This window comes from Colossoma macropomum, unplaced genomic scaffold (assembly GCF_904425465.1).
Source record: "Colossoma macropomum unplaced genomic scaffold, Colossoma_macropomum, whole genome shotgun sequence".
Lineage (NCBI taxonomy): Eukaryota > Metazoa > Chordata > Actinopteri > Characiformes > Serrasalmidae > Colossoma > Colossoma macropomum.
The window spans coordinates 25,052,809-25,068,039 of record NW_023494801.1 but is presented as its reverse complement, the minus strand read 5'-3'; the positions used below and the strand labels follow the sequence as shown (position 1 = coordinate 25,068,039).

At 42.3% G+C, this 15,231-nt stretch overlaps 1 protein-coding gene across 1 annotated transcript in view; it reads right to left on the bottom strand.

Annotated features, from left to right (window-relative positions):
- Positions 1–15,231, bottom strand: part of smg1 (SMG1 nonsense mediated mRNA decay associated PI3K related kinase) — a 65,256-nt gene that overhangs the window by 27,821 nt on the left and 22,204 nt on the right. Inside the window, 20 exon segments of the mRNA XM_036590567.1 lie at positions 15–284; positions 1,012–1,257; positions 1,489–1,609; positions 3,006–3,165; positions 5,135–5,247; positions 5,249–5,280; positions 5,756–5,865; positions 6,197–6,401; positions 6,692–6,837; positions 7,251–7,405; positions 7,681–7,842; positions 8,126–8,322; positions 8,843–9,042; positions 10,234–10,377; positions 11,374–11,475; positions 11,993–12,080; positions 12,275–12,393; positions 12,561–12,722; positions 12,853–12,983; positions 14,898–15,167. Of these exon segments, the coding sequence (XP_036446460.1) occupies positions 15–284; positions 1,012–1,257; positions 1,489–1,609; positions 3,006–3,165; positions 5,135–5,247; positions 5,249–5,280; positions 5,756–5,865; positions 6,197–6,401; positions 6,692–6,837; positions 7,251–7,405; positions 7,681–7,842; positions 8,126–8,322; positions 8,843–9,042; positions 10,234–10,377; positions 11,374–11,475; positions 11,993–12,080; positions 12,275–12,393; positions 12,561–12,722; positions 12,853–12,983; positions 14,898–15,167 (3,133 nt within the window).

Genomic DNA, 15,231 nt, shown 5'->3' with positions numbered 1-15,231 from the left:
TGGGGTATAAGTACCTGTGGTCTCCACAGTGATGCGCGGCATGCCCTGCTCCTCCACTGGCAGCTCCAGCAGTCCGGCAATGTTTTTGCTGAGGGTGGAGAGGGTGCCGCTAGCAGCGTTCTTCTTCACTACCAGCTTCAGTTGTGGCGTTAGGTCCTTCCAGTCGGCCAACAGCCACTTGCACAGTGTGAGCATGGACCGGCAGGCTGCCCTCTCGCACTTCCCAGACCGACAGTAAGAGAGCGCACAAGAGCTCAGCATCTCCATGGCAGCCGTGGACTGACCTGAGAACCGTGGTGGATAAATTCAAACAATTACAATACAGCAACAATACACAGTATATCAGCTGTTAACTGACGTCTAAACTATATTCAGGTTTGGTGGATTCATCTTCACCCACGTGGTGCACATTTGCGCACTTCTCTTGCTTCAAAACAATCAAAATTCATAAAGGGTTTATTCATTTATAGATGTTTTGACTGCGCTGTGCAGAACCACAACTTAAATACTGCTTCAACCTGTAACTAGAGCTTGATAAACTAGGGGTGCTGAATCAAAAACGCTTAATGCACTGCAGAAAATAGTATCTTGTGAAGAGAAATTATCTTAATTCTAGTTGATATATTCTTATTTTGAGACGGTTGTGCACTTACAATAAGATTATCTAGCTTGTAAGAATGTCTAGAAACCTGTTTTAAGTAATTATCATCAAGAAAAGTTTTCACTATACCGGCAGATTCTGCTGGTTTCAAGTACATTTCTTAAAACGAGCAAAATTATCTGCCAATAGAGTGAGATACATTTACTTAATAAAATGTTGACTTACAACAATGTCAACAGCAGAAATATTAGATTTACTGAGCAGATCTAAGATAACTTTACTTGACAAGACAACTTTTATGCAGTGTGCGCACAGTACTGGGTCCTCAGCTCTGGAACCGAAAACCAATGTGCCATTCTCCTTGTACGACAAAAGGACTGTACTTCCAAGCAGTCAGAGGACGGACAAACCTGCAGTGAACAGGACTTTAGCCCTCTCGATTTCCAACTCTGGCCCCCACTTCTCCCCCACAGTGCCATCTAGAGACAGCTGCTTGAAGCTCTGCACCAGATCTGGGGCTTCTGAGTCCTCAGCAGCTGGTTTACTGCACTGTGCCAAAAGCCGTGTGGCCAGAGCAATGTTGCCCTGTTTACGGGCAAACTTCACCGCAGTCAGACACAGCTCCATCAGGTGAGAGTCCAGAGGACCAGAGGACCCTATAAGAACAAGGGAAGGCACTTATTAAACTGTCTTTTATTAACCTATTAAACATAGTTTATTTCAAAGTGCACTGAAAACGTCCTCGTCCCCACACACATTCATAGGGCACAATAAAACATTGTTCTGTTTACGGTTGTCATGACCAAACCCACTGAGCCACTCTGCCCTCAGGGCCTCAGACACCACTGGGTCAGTACATGCAAACACAACAGACACCACATTCCTACCTCTGAGCTTTTGGAAGAGCTGCCTCTGAAAGATGGTGTACCGGAGCGCATGCAGCCATGGCTGAACGTCCTGCTGCTTACAAGTGCTCAAGGCTTCGCTATAGAGTGGGATGAGACACTCCTAGAGAGAGAGTGAGAGAGCAATATGATGAGCTTTTTAAGACATTACAAACGGCAAAGAGGGAGAGAGCACATACTGAGAAACAAACAACTCAACATCCAGTGAATTCAAACACAGGAATTGAGAAACAGTGAATTTGGTCAAAAAATGAACATAAATCTATGGAAAAAGGTAAATCTGGTGAGAACAGGCTACACTATTTCAACTAGAACCTGGCAAACTTGGATTCTTAAAGGAGAATTCCAGTGATTTTCAGAAGAATCTCCATAATTTAATCACTGAGATGTAAACAAAGTCACTGACTGGGTTGATGTGGTTAACTGTAGAGAAACTTATTGACTTAGCTTTGTTTACAGTGGTGTGGATAGGAACCAGGAGTCAGAACATCTACAGTGCAAACATAGCCATTTTATTTGCTACACAAAATCACCAGTAAACCTAGATAGGGTACTCTGAGTTTTTATATGTAACATACATACAATAAGCTCCAGGTCAAAACCTTATATTAAAAGTAACTTGAAACAATGGCTGCACCCAGACACCCTGAAAGGTACTGCTTTTTCTTACTGATCCATCCCTCCCCTCCTTGACCTGGAAACCAATTCTGTGACATCATCTTACCGGCTTTCCAAATACTGGAGGAGACAACCCAGGGAAGTATTTTAGAGATTTTAATGTGAGACTGTATGCATGTGCAGAGAGGATGGACAAAAACGAAGCAAACCAAACTATACTTTCAATTCTGTGTTTTGTTTGTGTTTATATGTTTTCTGTGTTTTGTACTTCTTGTAAAATAAATAAATGAATTAATTAAAAACAGATATGAAAACCACACAGATGCAAATCAGCAGGTTCTGTGCAGTAGCTGTGACTAGATACAGAAGCAAACGTTGCGAGAGGCAAATTTAATGATGCTGAAAAGAATATGCTGTCCCATTTCCCCAATTTCTGCTCATTCTCTCATTCCTCCTGCTTCTTTCCTCAGAAGGGGGAGGACAAATTTCTGGATGCAGCCATGAAACCTGTTTGTTACAATTTCATGAAACAGGTTTTAGAAGCATTAAACTTTTCAGATATCTGGTTCCTATTGAACAATGCTGACTTAGTAAGTTTCTCTAGAACTGTGAATTTCACATTAAACTACTTTGAATGTTGATTTTCACACAAACATTTTTTTAAATCAGTGGAATTCCACTTCAATGGTCAGAACTGTGAGAACCTGAAAGAAACTGACTTTTCCAATGATGTTGAAATCATCTCACTGAAATAAAGCTCTGTGAACTGGCCTGCACAAGCTGCATAGCACCCAGCTAAATAACTTCATGCACAGACAGGTTTTGAAGTAGGTGGTGCCCAGAGTTTCTCTGTGTTATACTACATGTGGGTAGAAGCTGACCTCTGAAGGGTGCTGGCTGCACAGAGAGGTTTCCAGAGAGCTGGCACAGTGGAGCTGCAGGGTGTTGAGGGTAGGCAGGGAGTCAGAGAGCGTGAGGGTGGACAGACGCAGTGGCCCCAGAGCGATCCGACCTGTCTGCTTCAGGTACTTCACAAGAGTGCTGCGGAGTTTCAACAAGAAAGATCAAGTTAGTCACAACATGCACCATCATCGTTACGTCTACACGCTTAAAAAAAGATGGTGCTTCAAAAGTTCTTTAGCAAGGAAATGGTTCTATATAGAACCATGAACCGACAGAGTCTGGCTGCAGACATGCACTCTCAGCCCCAGTGACGTCACATGCACATGCACCCTCTGCCACAACGGCAGAAGCAGCTCAATGGCACGTTTACTTTTGGCTGCTGCTGCTTAGCGATATCATCACTTAAACCATTTTTCATCCATAATATGGCGAGAGACACCTTTAATAAAATCATAGAACCCATTAAGTGTGTCTGTTCCTAGTGGTTTTCAGTAGTCGCTAGTGGTATTCAGTGTTTTCCTGATGGGTTGATATCACAGTGTAAAGGATTCTGATCGTTTAATCAGGTGTTCTGGAACTGACTCCACATACATTTGATCTTTTCCTAAGGGCCTCTGACGGCAACCTTCATGCCAATTCAGCAAAACCATCAGGTTTTATTCGCAACAGCCCTGCAGATACAGTTACATTGTGACAACGTACTGTTTTGGTGCTCTCTACACTGTCACAACGTTGAAATGTAATTTCTCAGAAACTTGTGAAAACGTTGACAAGGCAGCAAAAGTAATCAGTACTACGTTGACTTACGTTGTCAACCTCCTAGAATCCTTAATGAATTCTATTTTAATCAATATTACAGTTTTTGATAACCGGTTCTAATCGTCTTCAGCTTGGCTTTCATGAGTTCAGTGGTAGCCTTTTTGTTTTTTTCTGCGAATCAAACCCGACATTTATGTCTTATCGTAGTGGCAGGTTTTATTTCTGAAAGTTTCCATATTTAATTACTTTATTATCAGGATGGCAACGTTAATATACATTCAGTGTAGCTGTAGTTGCTCTGCAGTATGTGGTTTGCTGTTTTTCCTCAACCCACAAAAACATTGTCATGGCAGAGCGGCACTGACGTCATCAATAGGCTGGAGGTGCATGTCAGGCTGACAGTGCATGTCTGCAACCAGTCCCTTCTCCCATAAAAACTCAAAACAACCCTATGCATGATTAAAGGGTTATTTGCATCGTGAAAGGGTTCTTCAGACTAATTGAGAATGTGCTGTAGATGGTGCTATATAGAACCTTTTCGAAAATGAAGAATCATCTACAGCAAATTCATGGACATTTTCCATCAATCTGAAGAAGACTTTCATGAAGTAAAGAACTCTAATCATCCAAAGCGTTCTTCTGAGTGTTCATGGCTCCATACAGAACCATTTTCTTTACTGAAGAACTCGAAACACCATTTTTTTTTTTTTTTTGAGTGTACAGTGATTTCTGAATATGGTACAAAATCACTGCGGAGACCCAAAACTGACTGGCTACAAAGCTTCCCCATCCAGAAATACTGGAATATTAATAGACGTGGCATGAGGCTATGGTGGATGCAGCTAATTAATGAACTGGAATGAGAGAGCAATGTCTGGATATGGTTACATTTCACTGCATAACTAAAGTAAGCCAATACTGACTGGCTGCAGCACCCAGTTCTTGAATATAGGAATATTAGCAGCTGTGACATCTGGCTGTGATGGACACAGCAAATCATCTGGAATAAATGCATTCGACTCATACCTAATTATCTGCATCTGCCCTACTCTGTTCATGAGATGTTTACAAAGTAAACTCATCATGGAAACGGCTCCAGAAAAAAACGCTTTATCCAAACACCTTAAGAATACCATAATCAGTCATATTCAGGACATAATTCACAAATTAATGCAAAGTTTTTTTTTTTTTCTTTTCCAACACAAATGGCTCAACTCACTGGCTCATTACAAAGCTCATGAGGTTAGAATGGGTGAGTCAGAGCACGAAAAGCACAAAAACGTGCAGTGCAGGAGGACTGCAGGGCCAGGCCTAGCAAACACAGCAGCAGAAAACTGCGCAGACTTACTCAGATGAGGGTAGAACCTTCTGGTCCTGCTCATGATTGGTTGAAGTAAGGGCTCCCACTGCACTCCTCAGGAGCTGAACCTCAATGGCTTTCTGCAATTCTGATGGATCAGGGACTTAGTACAGCAGGCAGGAGCCTCTTCAGGTCTACACACACACAAAAACACTACTCAGTCCAGCTAATTCAGGGGGAATAAAGTTACCCAGAACATTTCAGTCACCATACAGACCAGACAGCTTGTATACGGCTTATTAGTAAAGAGCAGCTCTTCTCAGTTTTGGTCCTCAATATTGCAGTTCTGCTTCAACAGAATTCTGCCCGACAGAAAGTCACCCTAACCTCACGCCCTCATTCAAAAAGAGAAACGTTTGATTTTTGCGTGTAAAATCAACACATTAATAGAATAAAATCAAACTTTTTACTATGTTAATGTGTAACAAGATTCACTGCACTGGAGATTTAAGTGTTTTCCTTTACTAAATACAGATGATTTGACTCTGTTTAATCAGAGTTTTTCATGAACTGACTGGCAGAGGAGGGAAAATGCTAATCTCTGCAAAGCTGCGGCCTGGAAAGAACCGAGTCTGACACTAGATTGAGAACAGGCAGTGGTTATGGTACCAAGCTTATCCTTTGTGGTGGAGTTGAGAAGGCAGTAATCTTCCCCAGGTAGCAACTCCAACTGAGCACGGCATTCTGGAAAATCCCCATCCTCAAACCTGCTCAGCGCTCTAAAACACACACAGACAAAAACAAATGAGCGTATGAAGAGGCCTGGTGGATAACTCTGAGGCAGCCCAGACACAATACAGTACTGTTTTAAGGGGAAAACTCAATAATACACATTTCTTACAAGGAGACATATCTATCACAGTGGATGCATATCAGTTTCAAAGTACACCATTCATCCAAAAAGCTCAAAACTTGGCATAACTTAGCTTGATGAACTTCTTAAAATCACACCAAGAAGACTGCATCTGTTCACCGCATGTAATTAAACTACAGACCTTTTGGCCTTAAACAGTGTCGCTTTATACTTATAAGCCGTTTCATGCTGCTCACTTGATGTAGTTGAAGTCGGTTTTGAGGTTGATGGTGGTGGAGCTGCTGCTGTTCTTTTTGAGGGTCAGCATGCTGGCCTGCCATTCCTGCACCGAGGCCCAGTCACTCAGAGCCACGTAGCACTCGCACGCCTTATTGGCAAGGAAGCTCAGCACTTCGGGGGAACACTCGCTGGACTTCAGCAGAACAGTCTTCCTTCCATCCCCTTCACACAGAGAGGGAAAGAGAGAATGAGAAAAAAAGAAGAAAAAAAAGAAGAAGAAAATGCACAAGAGAAAGAAAGAAAAAGGAAAATGAGATGCAGATCAAAAAAATAAACAAACAACAACAAAGAAGAGAAAGAAACCAACAAAGACAAAGAGAAAAAGAAAGAAAGAAAAAGTGAGAGAAAACAGAAATAGAAATCCAGAAAGAACATAAGAAAGAAAGCTGAAGTACACTAATTGCTATTTGAAAATGAAAGGACGCTGAATGCATCTGTAAACACTTCCTCACCGCTGCCTGTGTGCTTAGGGCTGGAGCTGTTGCCTGTGGTTGAGCTGGCAAGCTTCAGTAAAGATCTGTCAAAACCTTTGATGGAGCAGTCCATTCCTGTGACCGCACATAACTGTTCCTGATACTCCAGAGCCGCCTTCTCAAACCTGAGACAGACACACCATGTTAGAGGAAGTGCAATACACTGTTTCCACATTTATACAGTAACCTCACATCACAAACCGAACCAAGAATGTTCATTTCAGGGGAAAAATATAGTTCTTAGTGAAGAGACCATACTGTGAAGCTTTCCTGATTAAACTCACATCAAACTCACTTCACATCTGAAATTACCAAGCTCTTCATCCAGAGCTGATCTAAATGTTAGAGCAGTGTTCTCCAAAGCTGGTCCTACAGTATCTGTGCTAAACAATATATATATATATATATATATATATATATATATATATATATATATATATATATATATATAAATAAAAAAATGTGTAATGCGTGGATAACCCAGGACCATGACTGGAGAGGGGGCTGGGGGAAACTGAACAAAGCTGCATTAACTTACTTCCCCTCTGCCTGCAGAGCCACAGAGCCCACCCAAGCCAGACTCTTGCCCATGTTAGCCTGGCTCCAGGCTGCCAGTCCCTGTATAGCCTCCGGACAGCGCAGCTCACAAAGAGCCTCTACCAGCATGGTGATTGGAACTTCCATCTCAGGACCCTACAGAAGCAACAAAGACTCTTAGCAATGCCTTCAACAACTGTTTAAATGTAGGTTTAGCTTATTAAATCAAAAAAATTAATACGTAAATCAAAATTATGCAGTAGCTTACAGCATATCAGCATCATACAACTTGTTCAAACAAAAAGGGGAATAAAAAGCGGTTTTAATGGAAAATCTCATGTTTTATGTCAAATAGTTCTGAAAATATCTGAAAATATCCAGACTGAAGGTCAGGGAGGTATAGGCCATTATCGCTGAGTGGCAGATCTTACCTGAGCACTGCTGTTTTTGATCTCTGTAAGCAGGTCGAAGCCGTGGCGGATCGTGACTGCTGGCTGGCCAGACAGGAGTCCCACCCTCATCAGAGCCATTCGAATCCTGGTCAGCCAATCCTGGCAGGTCTGACGGTTGGTGTAGAAAAATGTTCTGATGCCCTGCAGAAGGTGATGGACAGGAAGCATTACTCACATTTGCAAACATTCATTTACTGCTGTATTGGAAAGGAACATAAAAGTACGCTGTACAATTAATGAAGAATACAATTTATTTTTAAAACGTTATGGTTGCACGTTATGGATAAACTTGATTGCTGAGTTTGCTGTATGAAAGATTAAGTATTTAGCTAAATATCTTATACTACTTACTGAAAATTTCGTTTTGTATTAGACATTATGCAATAGTGACAACATCGACGACCACGCAAGGTTAAAGTCTTACCTTTGGTGGAGCAGTGAGTGCGTTGGCGCAGCCTTCATAAGCATTATACATGAGCTTCTCTAGATTTTCCAGGAACTGCAGGAGCAGAGCCAGACGGAGCTGGTTAATGTGGTGGCCCTCGTCGCTCTCCCCACCACTCCACTGACTCAGCTCCTGCTCACTGTTTAGGCTGTGCGCCGCCAGGCTGCGGATCATACCTACAGCAGGTAAAGGCAAGAGGAATAAACAAATAAATAATTCAAATGAATTCCACATTCATGAGCTGTTCCCCCGAAGTTTACTGACAGGCACCCAAGTATATTGTGTCCCATTTTAACAACTTCCAAAGATGACACACTATATATATATATATATATATAAAACAAACTATATCTTTAATTTTTTGTTTTTATTTAATCTTTATATCTTATCTTTTATTTATGAGTCATGGCACACAGTGCTACTGATGCAAGCATCTCTCTTTTCCCGTGAGGTTCTCAACAACCAAAACCCTCACTTTAGCCAAGTCCATGTAGTGCTTCATATCAAAAAGTGAATAACACTGGAGATGCAACATTTACTTCTACTTTTCATCTACAAATGCTATGTTGAGACCATCTATTTACCCCTAATCGTGCTGCCTGACTCCCCCGAGTTTGTTTTAAACCTGCGTGAAATACAGAATTCATAGGTCTCCTTAACCAAAGCACCAAAAGTGCTGAGCAGCACTACTCTGACCTTCGATGGTTTGGAAGGTGTCCTGTGCCCGTCCCAGAGGGGTGCGCAGTTTGGAGAGAACCGTGAACTGGGCTGCTTCCCACACGGCCCACTGCCACAGCACTGCCTCAGTCTTCAGCAGAGAACGTGGCACCACACCACACTCGCGCTTGTCCAGCCTTTGGCAGCTGTGGTACAGCCTCTCCAACCACGGCTCCTTCCTGCCAAACAAGAACACACAGCCATGTATCATATCTTTATGCAAGAATGCTGACTTGCAGTAATTTGTTTGTCTGCCGCTTGCTAATAACTAGGCAACAGCCAGGTAACAAAAATAATAATTTAAGCATGTGTATAACAAAGATGATCTTCTGAACGGTGAGAAGAGCAGCATTTTTTTTATTCACTCTTTCAGATTTTCACAAACTTGAATCGGCAACGTGAACTTACTGACCAATCACTTTAGTCTCTGATGTTGGCATGGTGACAACCAAGCTGATGGTTCAGCTGTGTCCTAGCAACTAGAAGTTTCTGACAAAATTAGGAGGATTACTTTGCTCTCTGTTTCTTCATGGATGGTGTTTTGTAAGGAGCAAATTTGCCCATTTGTTTGTTTTCATCTCAGCTCGAACATACATAAATAAATAAATAAATAAATAAATAAATAAATAGAGTCAGTCTTTTCTGATACAAAAAACCTGTGCCCAAATATTTTGCATTAGTGGGTCGTTTATTCTATTCAATCTGTTTCTCACTGTTACTCTGATAGGCCTATAACAGTAGTCATTAGTCATAACTGCTTAATCTAAATAATTCTATCCAGTGATAAGCTGTTTTTCCCTTTTCTGCGTTTAAATATTTTATATTCATGGTAAAACCTTATTCTCTGTTCATATTGCTCGTATGTTATTGTTTTGGTATCCGGGGTTGACCAGAGGAGGATGGGTTCCCCTTTTGAGTCTTGGTTCCTCTTAAGGTTTCTTCTTCTTGCTGTCAGGGAGTTTTTCCTTCCCACTGTCGCCACTGGCGACACTCATGGGGGCTCGGACCCAGATTTTTCTGTAAAGCTGCTTTGTGACAACACCTGTTGTAAAAAGCGCTATATAAATAAACTTTGACTTCACTTATTTCTGTTGCATTCTACGTGTAACGGCCTTCAAGCTAAATAAAACATTTTGGCTCCACGTGTTGCTTATTTCATTGGTCAGACACAACAAATGGTTTTTAAACTTCATCCACAATGACCTGCATCCATAGAACATTGGACTGTGCCCATCACTGTAAACAAAATTTGTATTTCTCACACAGTTGTTAAATCACACCTTTTTGCTGGCCAACAAATCTACGTTTCTTTCTCACTACGGGGTGAAACGAAAGCTGTGCTCCCCTCTGCAAGCCGGCCTCCTACTCACCCCCCGCGGTGGACCGTTCCATACAAAATGAAGCTGATGAGGTCAGAGAAGTCTTGTGGGTGGAAGGTGTTGCTGGGTGCTTTGCTCATATGTCGGCGGATGGCAAGAGAAATCTCATGAATCTCTGAGGGACTGCTGTTACAGCTGAGAAACAAAAACATGAAAACACAAAGAATCAGCTAATTTGTATACTGCCTTCAGTGAAAAACATCAGTTTCCTTCAACACCGGTTTAAAGGAATACTCCAGCAACTGCCCATTGGCTTCTCTTGTACGTGTCTTGAGGACACAGGTTTTCTGTTTTCAAACAAGTACAAGCAAACAAGTAAATCATGGCAAATGACTACACACTACAGATGCAGCAAGATAAAGTCTGGGTTGAAAAAGGCTGGAGTATTTCTTTAGGGCCCCAGACACATCAACATGACAAGCAAGAACTAGCATGGTCCCCTGATAACAGCTTTACTTTAAAAGAAACCACCTTTAGCTTGGAAAAGACTTGAGTGTGTTATTGTGTTATGAGAGCACCTTCAAAGCTTTTGTACGTCCACGTTTATTCATAACGATATTAAATATTTTCTTGTTACATACGATATGCAAGATTCTTCAATATGGATTACAATATTCAAATACTGTTCTTTTAAAATCTTAGAAATTTAGGGCTCCTGAGTGGTGCAAGAGTCTAAAAGGTAGCCTCATCATCAGGTGATCAGAACACAATGCCACAGCTAAGATATAGCCAATATAGCTAAGACCTAGGTGGTGGATGGAATTGGCAAAGACTAAATTGGAGAGAAATTTTGGTAAAAATCCAAATCAATCCATCCATCCAGACACCTGAACTGCAAAAATGGGTAAAATGTCCATCAGTAGTGATTCAAAATGAGGCTATTGTCTCTGTGCACCCTCTCGAGTGCCGCCTGCTCACACTGCTCTCCGTTGTTCATCGTTCACGAATCGTACCGATTTATACGTCTCTCAGGGCCGATCTCTGATGCCAATTCGCTCAATTGGCCAGAACAAAGCTAACAACTAGAGACTGCACAGACAACTGACGACACTCGGCCCGACAGTCAGCCTGATACATCAGGGCCCTTAAGGTGTCCTTCAAGTAAACCTTAAAACACGACAGTAGACTCACCTCAGTGTGACGTGCAGCGGGACGGACTTCAGCAGTTTGCCAAAGGCTTGTCTGACCCGCACAGCCGAATGAACCAGCTGGACACGGCACACGTCCACACACCTGCACATAAAACAAGTGGGAGACAGGAGTAAGTGATTAAGCGGTGTGTATATGTGTGCTTGCCAACCTGGTCCTCAGAACCCCTCAGACGCTTCACATTTTCTGCTCCAACCTAACTCACTATACATAGAGATAAGGAAAAAATGAGTGGCTGGGGGGCTTGGGTTGGTCAACACAGATACATAGGCTTAAATGGAATCCTCTGACCCTCTCTCTCTAATGTAGTTTTTGAAATAGGCTATTTTGACATTTTCCCCCCTTACACCCCCCCAAAATCAAGCAGGCATCTAAATAAACTGCTTTTCTGATACTCTGGATATCGGCAACACTTTACACAGACAAGTTGCATGGTTCATTAAACTAGATAGTTTTTTTTTTAAACACTACTGGTTCATTTTTGTCTGTTCCATTTTAACAAACCTCAAAATGTTAGTTGTTTTTTGTAAATATGTCTTAAAATATTACGATATATTCTTGCCATTTTGCACACCCTGGCTGACAGAATGTCAATGCTGACCTTTGCAGAAGCTCTGTGGGCAAGGAGGATGACAGCACCTGCAGACTGCTGCAAGTCTGCAGGCATACGGTGGGGTCTTCATTCAAAGCTGCGCAGAAAAAAAAAAGCATGTCGATCACCAGGTGCTGATAGCACACAATAATTTCATAATTACACTCATCATTATCTTCAACAACACACTATACTGCTGTGTCTTGGCAAAGTAATAAGTAAATATATATAATGCATACACAACAACATAGTATGCTTCAACTAAATGCTAACTGCTGATTCTCCACACACCATTAGCAAGAAGTCCTTTACAAAACTTGTGAAAGGAGGGCAAAGAAAAGAGCGGAGAATAGGTCTCAGATTTCTTCATCATCAGGGCGACCTCCAGAGACCAGGTAAGCAACAGCCTTCTGCAGAAATAAATCCACATAACATTCGGGTTAAAGAAAAATCAGAAACAACAACGTTTCCTTTAACATGCTGAACTATAATGAAAGTGAAGTCACAGTAATAATACAGGACGATGCAATCAGACAGAGCTGATGAAAGGTTGGGTGACCTTGCTGGAGAGACGTACCTGGACTCAGGATTCAGGTGTTCTTTACTAAGTAGCATCCCCAGCAGACTGAGGAGTGTGCTGAAATGCTTCTTGGTTGCCGTAGTAACCGTGCTGATGACGGCACCATCGAACAGCGAGGGGGATGAGGAGCTGAGGCTGCTAGAAATGAAGTGGTCGTGCCTGCAGAGACACAGAGAGCGCATGGTAATGTAGAGAAGCAGAACAAACAGGAGAAAGCCTTAAAAAAGCAAGATAAAGCATTGAAGAGAGTTTGAAAACAGCAGGACGGAGCTTGGGTCCAAGTATGTACCTGGTGCAATGAGAGTAGAGGGTATAAAGCACCGCATACTGGACGGCAGGGTGGTGCACAGCCAGCTCACTGTGAACCACCACCAGGTTCTGACTGAGCAGAGCGAATACAGTTGGAGACAGAGCCCACATCTGCAACACAAGCATAGAAAACATGAATAACATGATGAAAAGCAACAACAGATTATATCTGCTCTGAAAACAAAGAAATCAGACTGTAGCTCACAAGATTTGTACATCTGAGAACATTCCACAAAAATAAATAAATAAATGACAAAGAAACAAAAACACCCAGACACACAATAAGTACAGACGGCACAACAGCACTTCTGTTTCTTACTTAAACCTTCAACCAAAAAACAAGCTTCAAAACAAGCTATTCTGAATCAAATCGCTTAACTTCCGAGCATGTCTACTAATTTGTGATTTTCTTCTAGCGATTATCTGAACAGTCAGTGATTTTCCACTCCAAACCCGGCAGAGAAAGAATGCTGTTGGTCTTTTTTGGGAGACATTTTCTAAATGACTTTTCCCTGCTGTTTTCTTGAGTTTGATTTGAATTGTGTGAGTCTAAACTTGGCACAGGTGACATCAGATCTGCAAAAGTACCAATCAGAGTTAGCAATTTGTATACGTCAGCTACTCACGTCCCTGTCCCTCCAGCTAACATTATATTACATCACAAACACACTGTGAGCAAGTTTTGTTACAGGTTAGATTAACTGCAGGATTGGATCACAATATTTTTTCCCCCCTCCTCTGATACCCGATCCAACATTTCTAGCTGATATCGGACCAATACCAATACCTGGTACTGGATTGATGTCCTTTGAGACAATAAGGGAGGCAGACACCAAGATAAAAAAAGAAAACAAATCAAAGTGATGGTTCAAGCAAAAATCTAATTTTTCACACACTTGCCTCGAAGCTTGCTTATGTGCCAGAAGCCACTGTATTCCACGAAAATGGACAAAGGCTACGTTTTACACAGCAGGTAAAAATGGCCCAAATCTGATTTTCTCACCAAATCCAATTTTTTGGTTGGGCTGTTCACAATATCTTCTAAATGTGATCGGTACGCGACATCAGTCTGAACAGATCAGCTCCTGAACTGACCCACATGCACAAAAGAACAACACGTCACGCTGCTTCACGTGGCTCATCCAGAGGTAAACGATCATGATTATAAACGAACGCCAGTCACTCCCGGAGCTTTCAGTTTCATCTTCGCCAGCATCAAAGGAGCCATCATGAAGTTCCTATGGCTGACAGCTGGGCTCATCGCCCAGAATGTGTTCGAGCCGTAAAAAGGGAGCGGTCACTTCTTCGGTTCGCGTCCTCAGATTGCTTAAACTTTGCGTTCAGACTTTTAATTGTTCTTTGATGCTGCAGCCTCGTTCTCCTACGGCCGCGTTCGGACATTTCTTTCGAAATCTCTTCAAACACGGAGGGTTTTGATGAGTCTCTCCTAATATTTTGTACAGAAACATCTGCCTATATGTTAGAGGTCTCAGCAGCGTGAAATGATGATGAATGTCGAGATGGACTGATAAAGTCGCATGAATTCAGATCTGGCTGTTCAGACTGAGTCACACTGCCACAGATCGGATAGGTATTGGATTTCAGTACCACATATGAAATTGTCTCAAATTGGAACTGAAAACGTCAGATTTCATGTCTGCGCTTTCTGCTGTTCACAATGACACACAGATAACACATCTGTGTCACATATGAGGAAAAAGATAGGATTTGGGCCACTTTTACCTGCTGTGTGAACAAAGCCAATAGTCAAAATCCAGCCTTCAGGGCTGCTACTACTGCTTTTATCAATGTCATACTTTTGTCCACCTCTGAGAACAGTAAGCTGAAAGCATACATTACCCATCCGTTACTAGCTACACTAACCTCATAGCTTCAATGCAAAGCGAAAGATGCAAACTTCTTGGCTGATCCACAACAGTCAGGGGTAGCATAAATTTATTAAATTTACATTCGTTGTCTGAGTCATCGCTTTAAACCTGCAAGCAATAACACAAGAGCACTTACTCCAATGAGGGAGTTTTTGGTGTTGCCGATGGTGGTGAGGGTGCTGAGGTTGAAGATGAGGATGAATTCGGCTCTCTCTGGGCGGAGCTGCAGCTGGCTGAAGGTTGGGTGCTGGATGTGTGGGCAGGCCGGCGGCAGGCCCAGCAGCCCGAGCAGACTGTTCAAGGCGCAGCCCATCTCGCCCAGCACCAGCTTGTACGCTGCCTCCAGAATGGGGATGTTTTTCAGGCTCAGAACGGCCTGGTACACACCATGCGCTGCTGCCATGACCTGCAACCCAAAGGTCATTCAAAATAGGCCTAGACATGAAGAGGAAAGTACCCAATTTTATTAG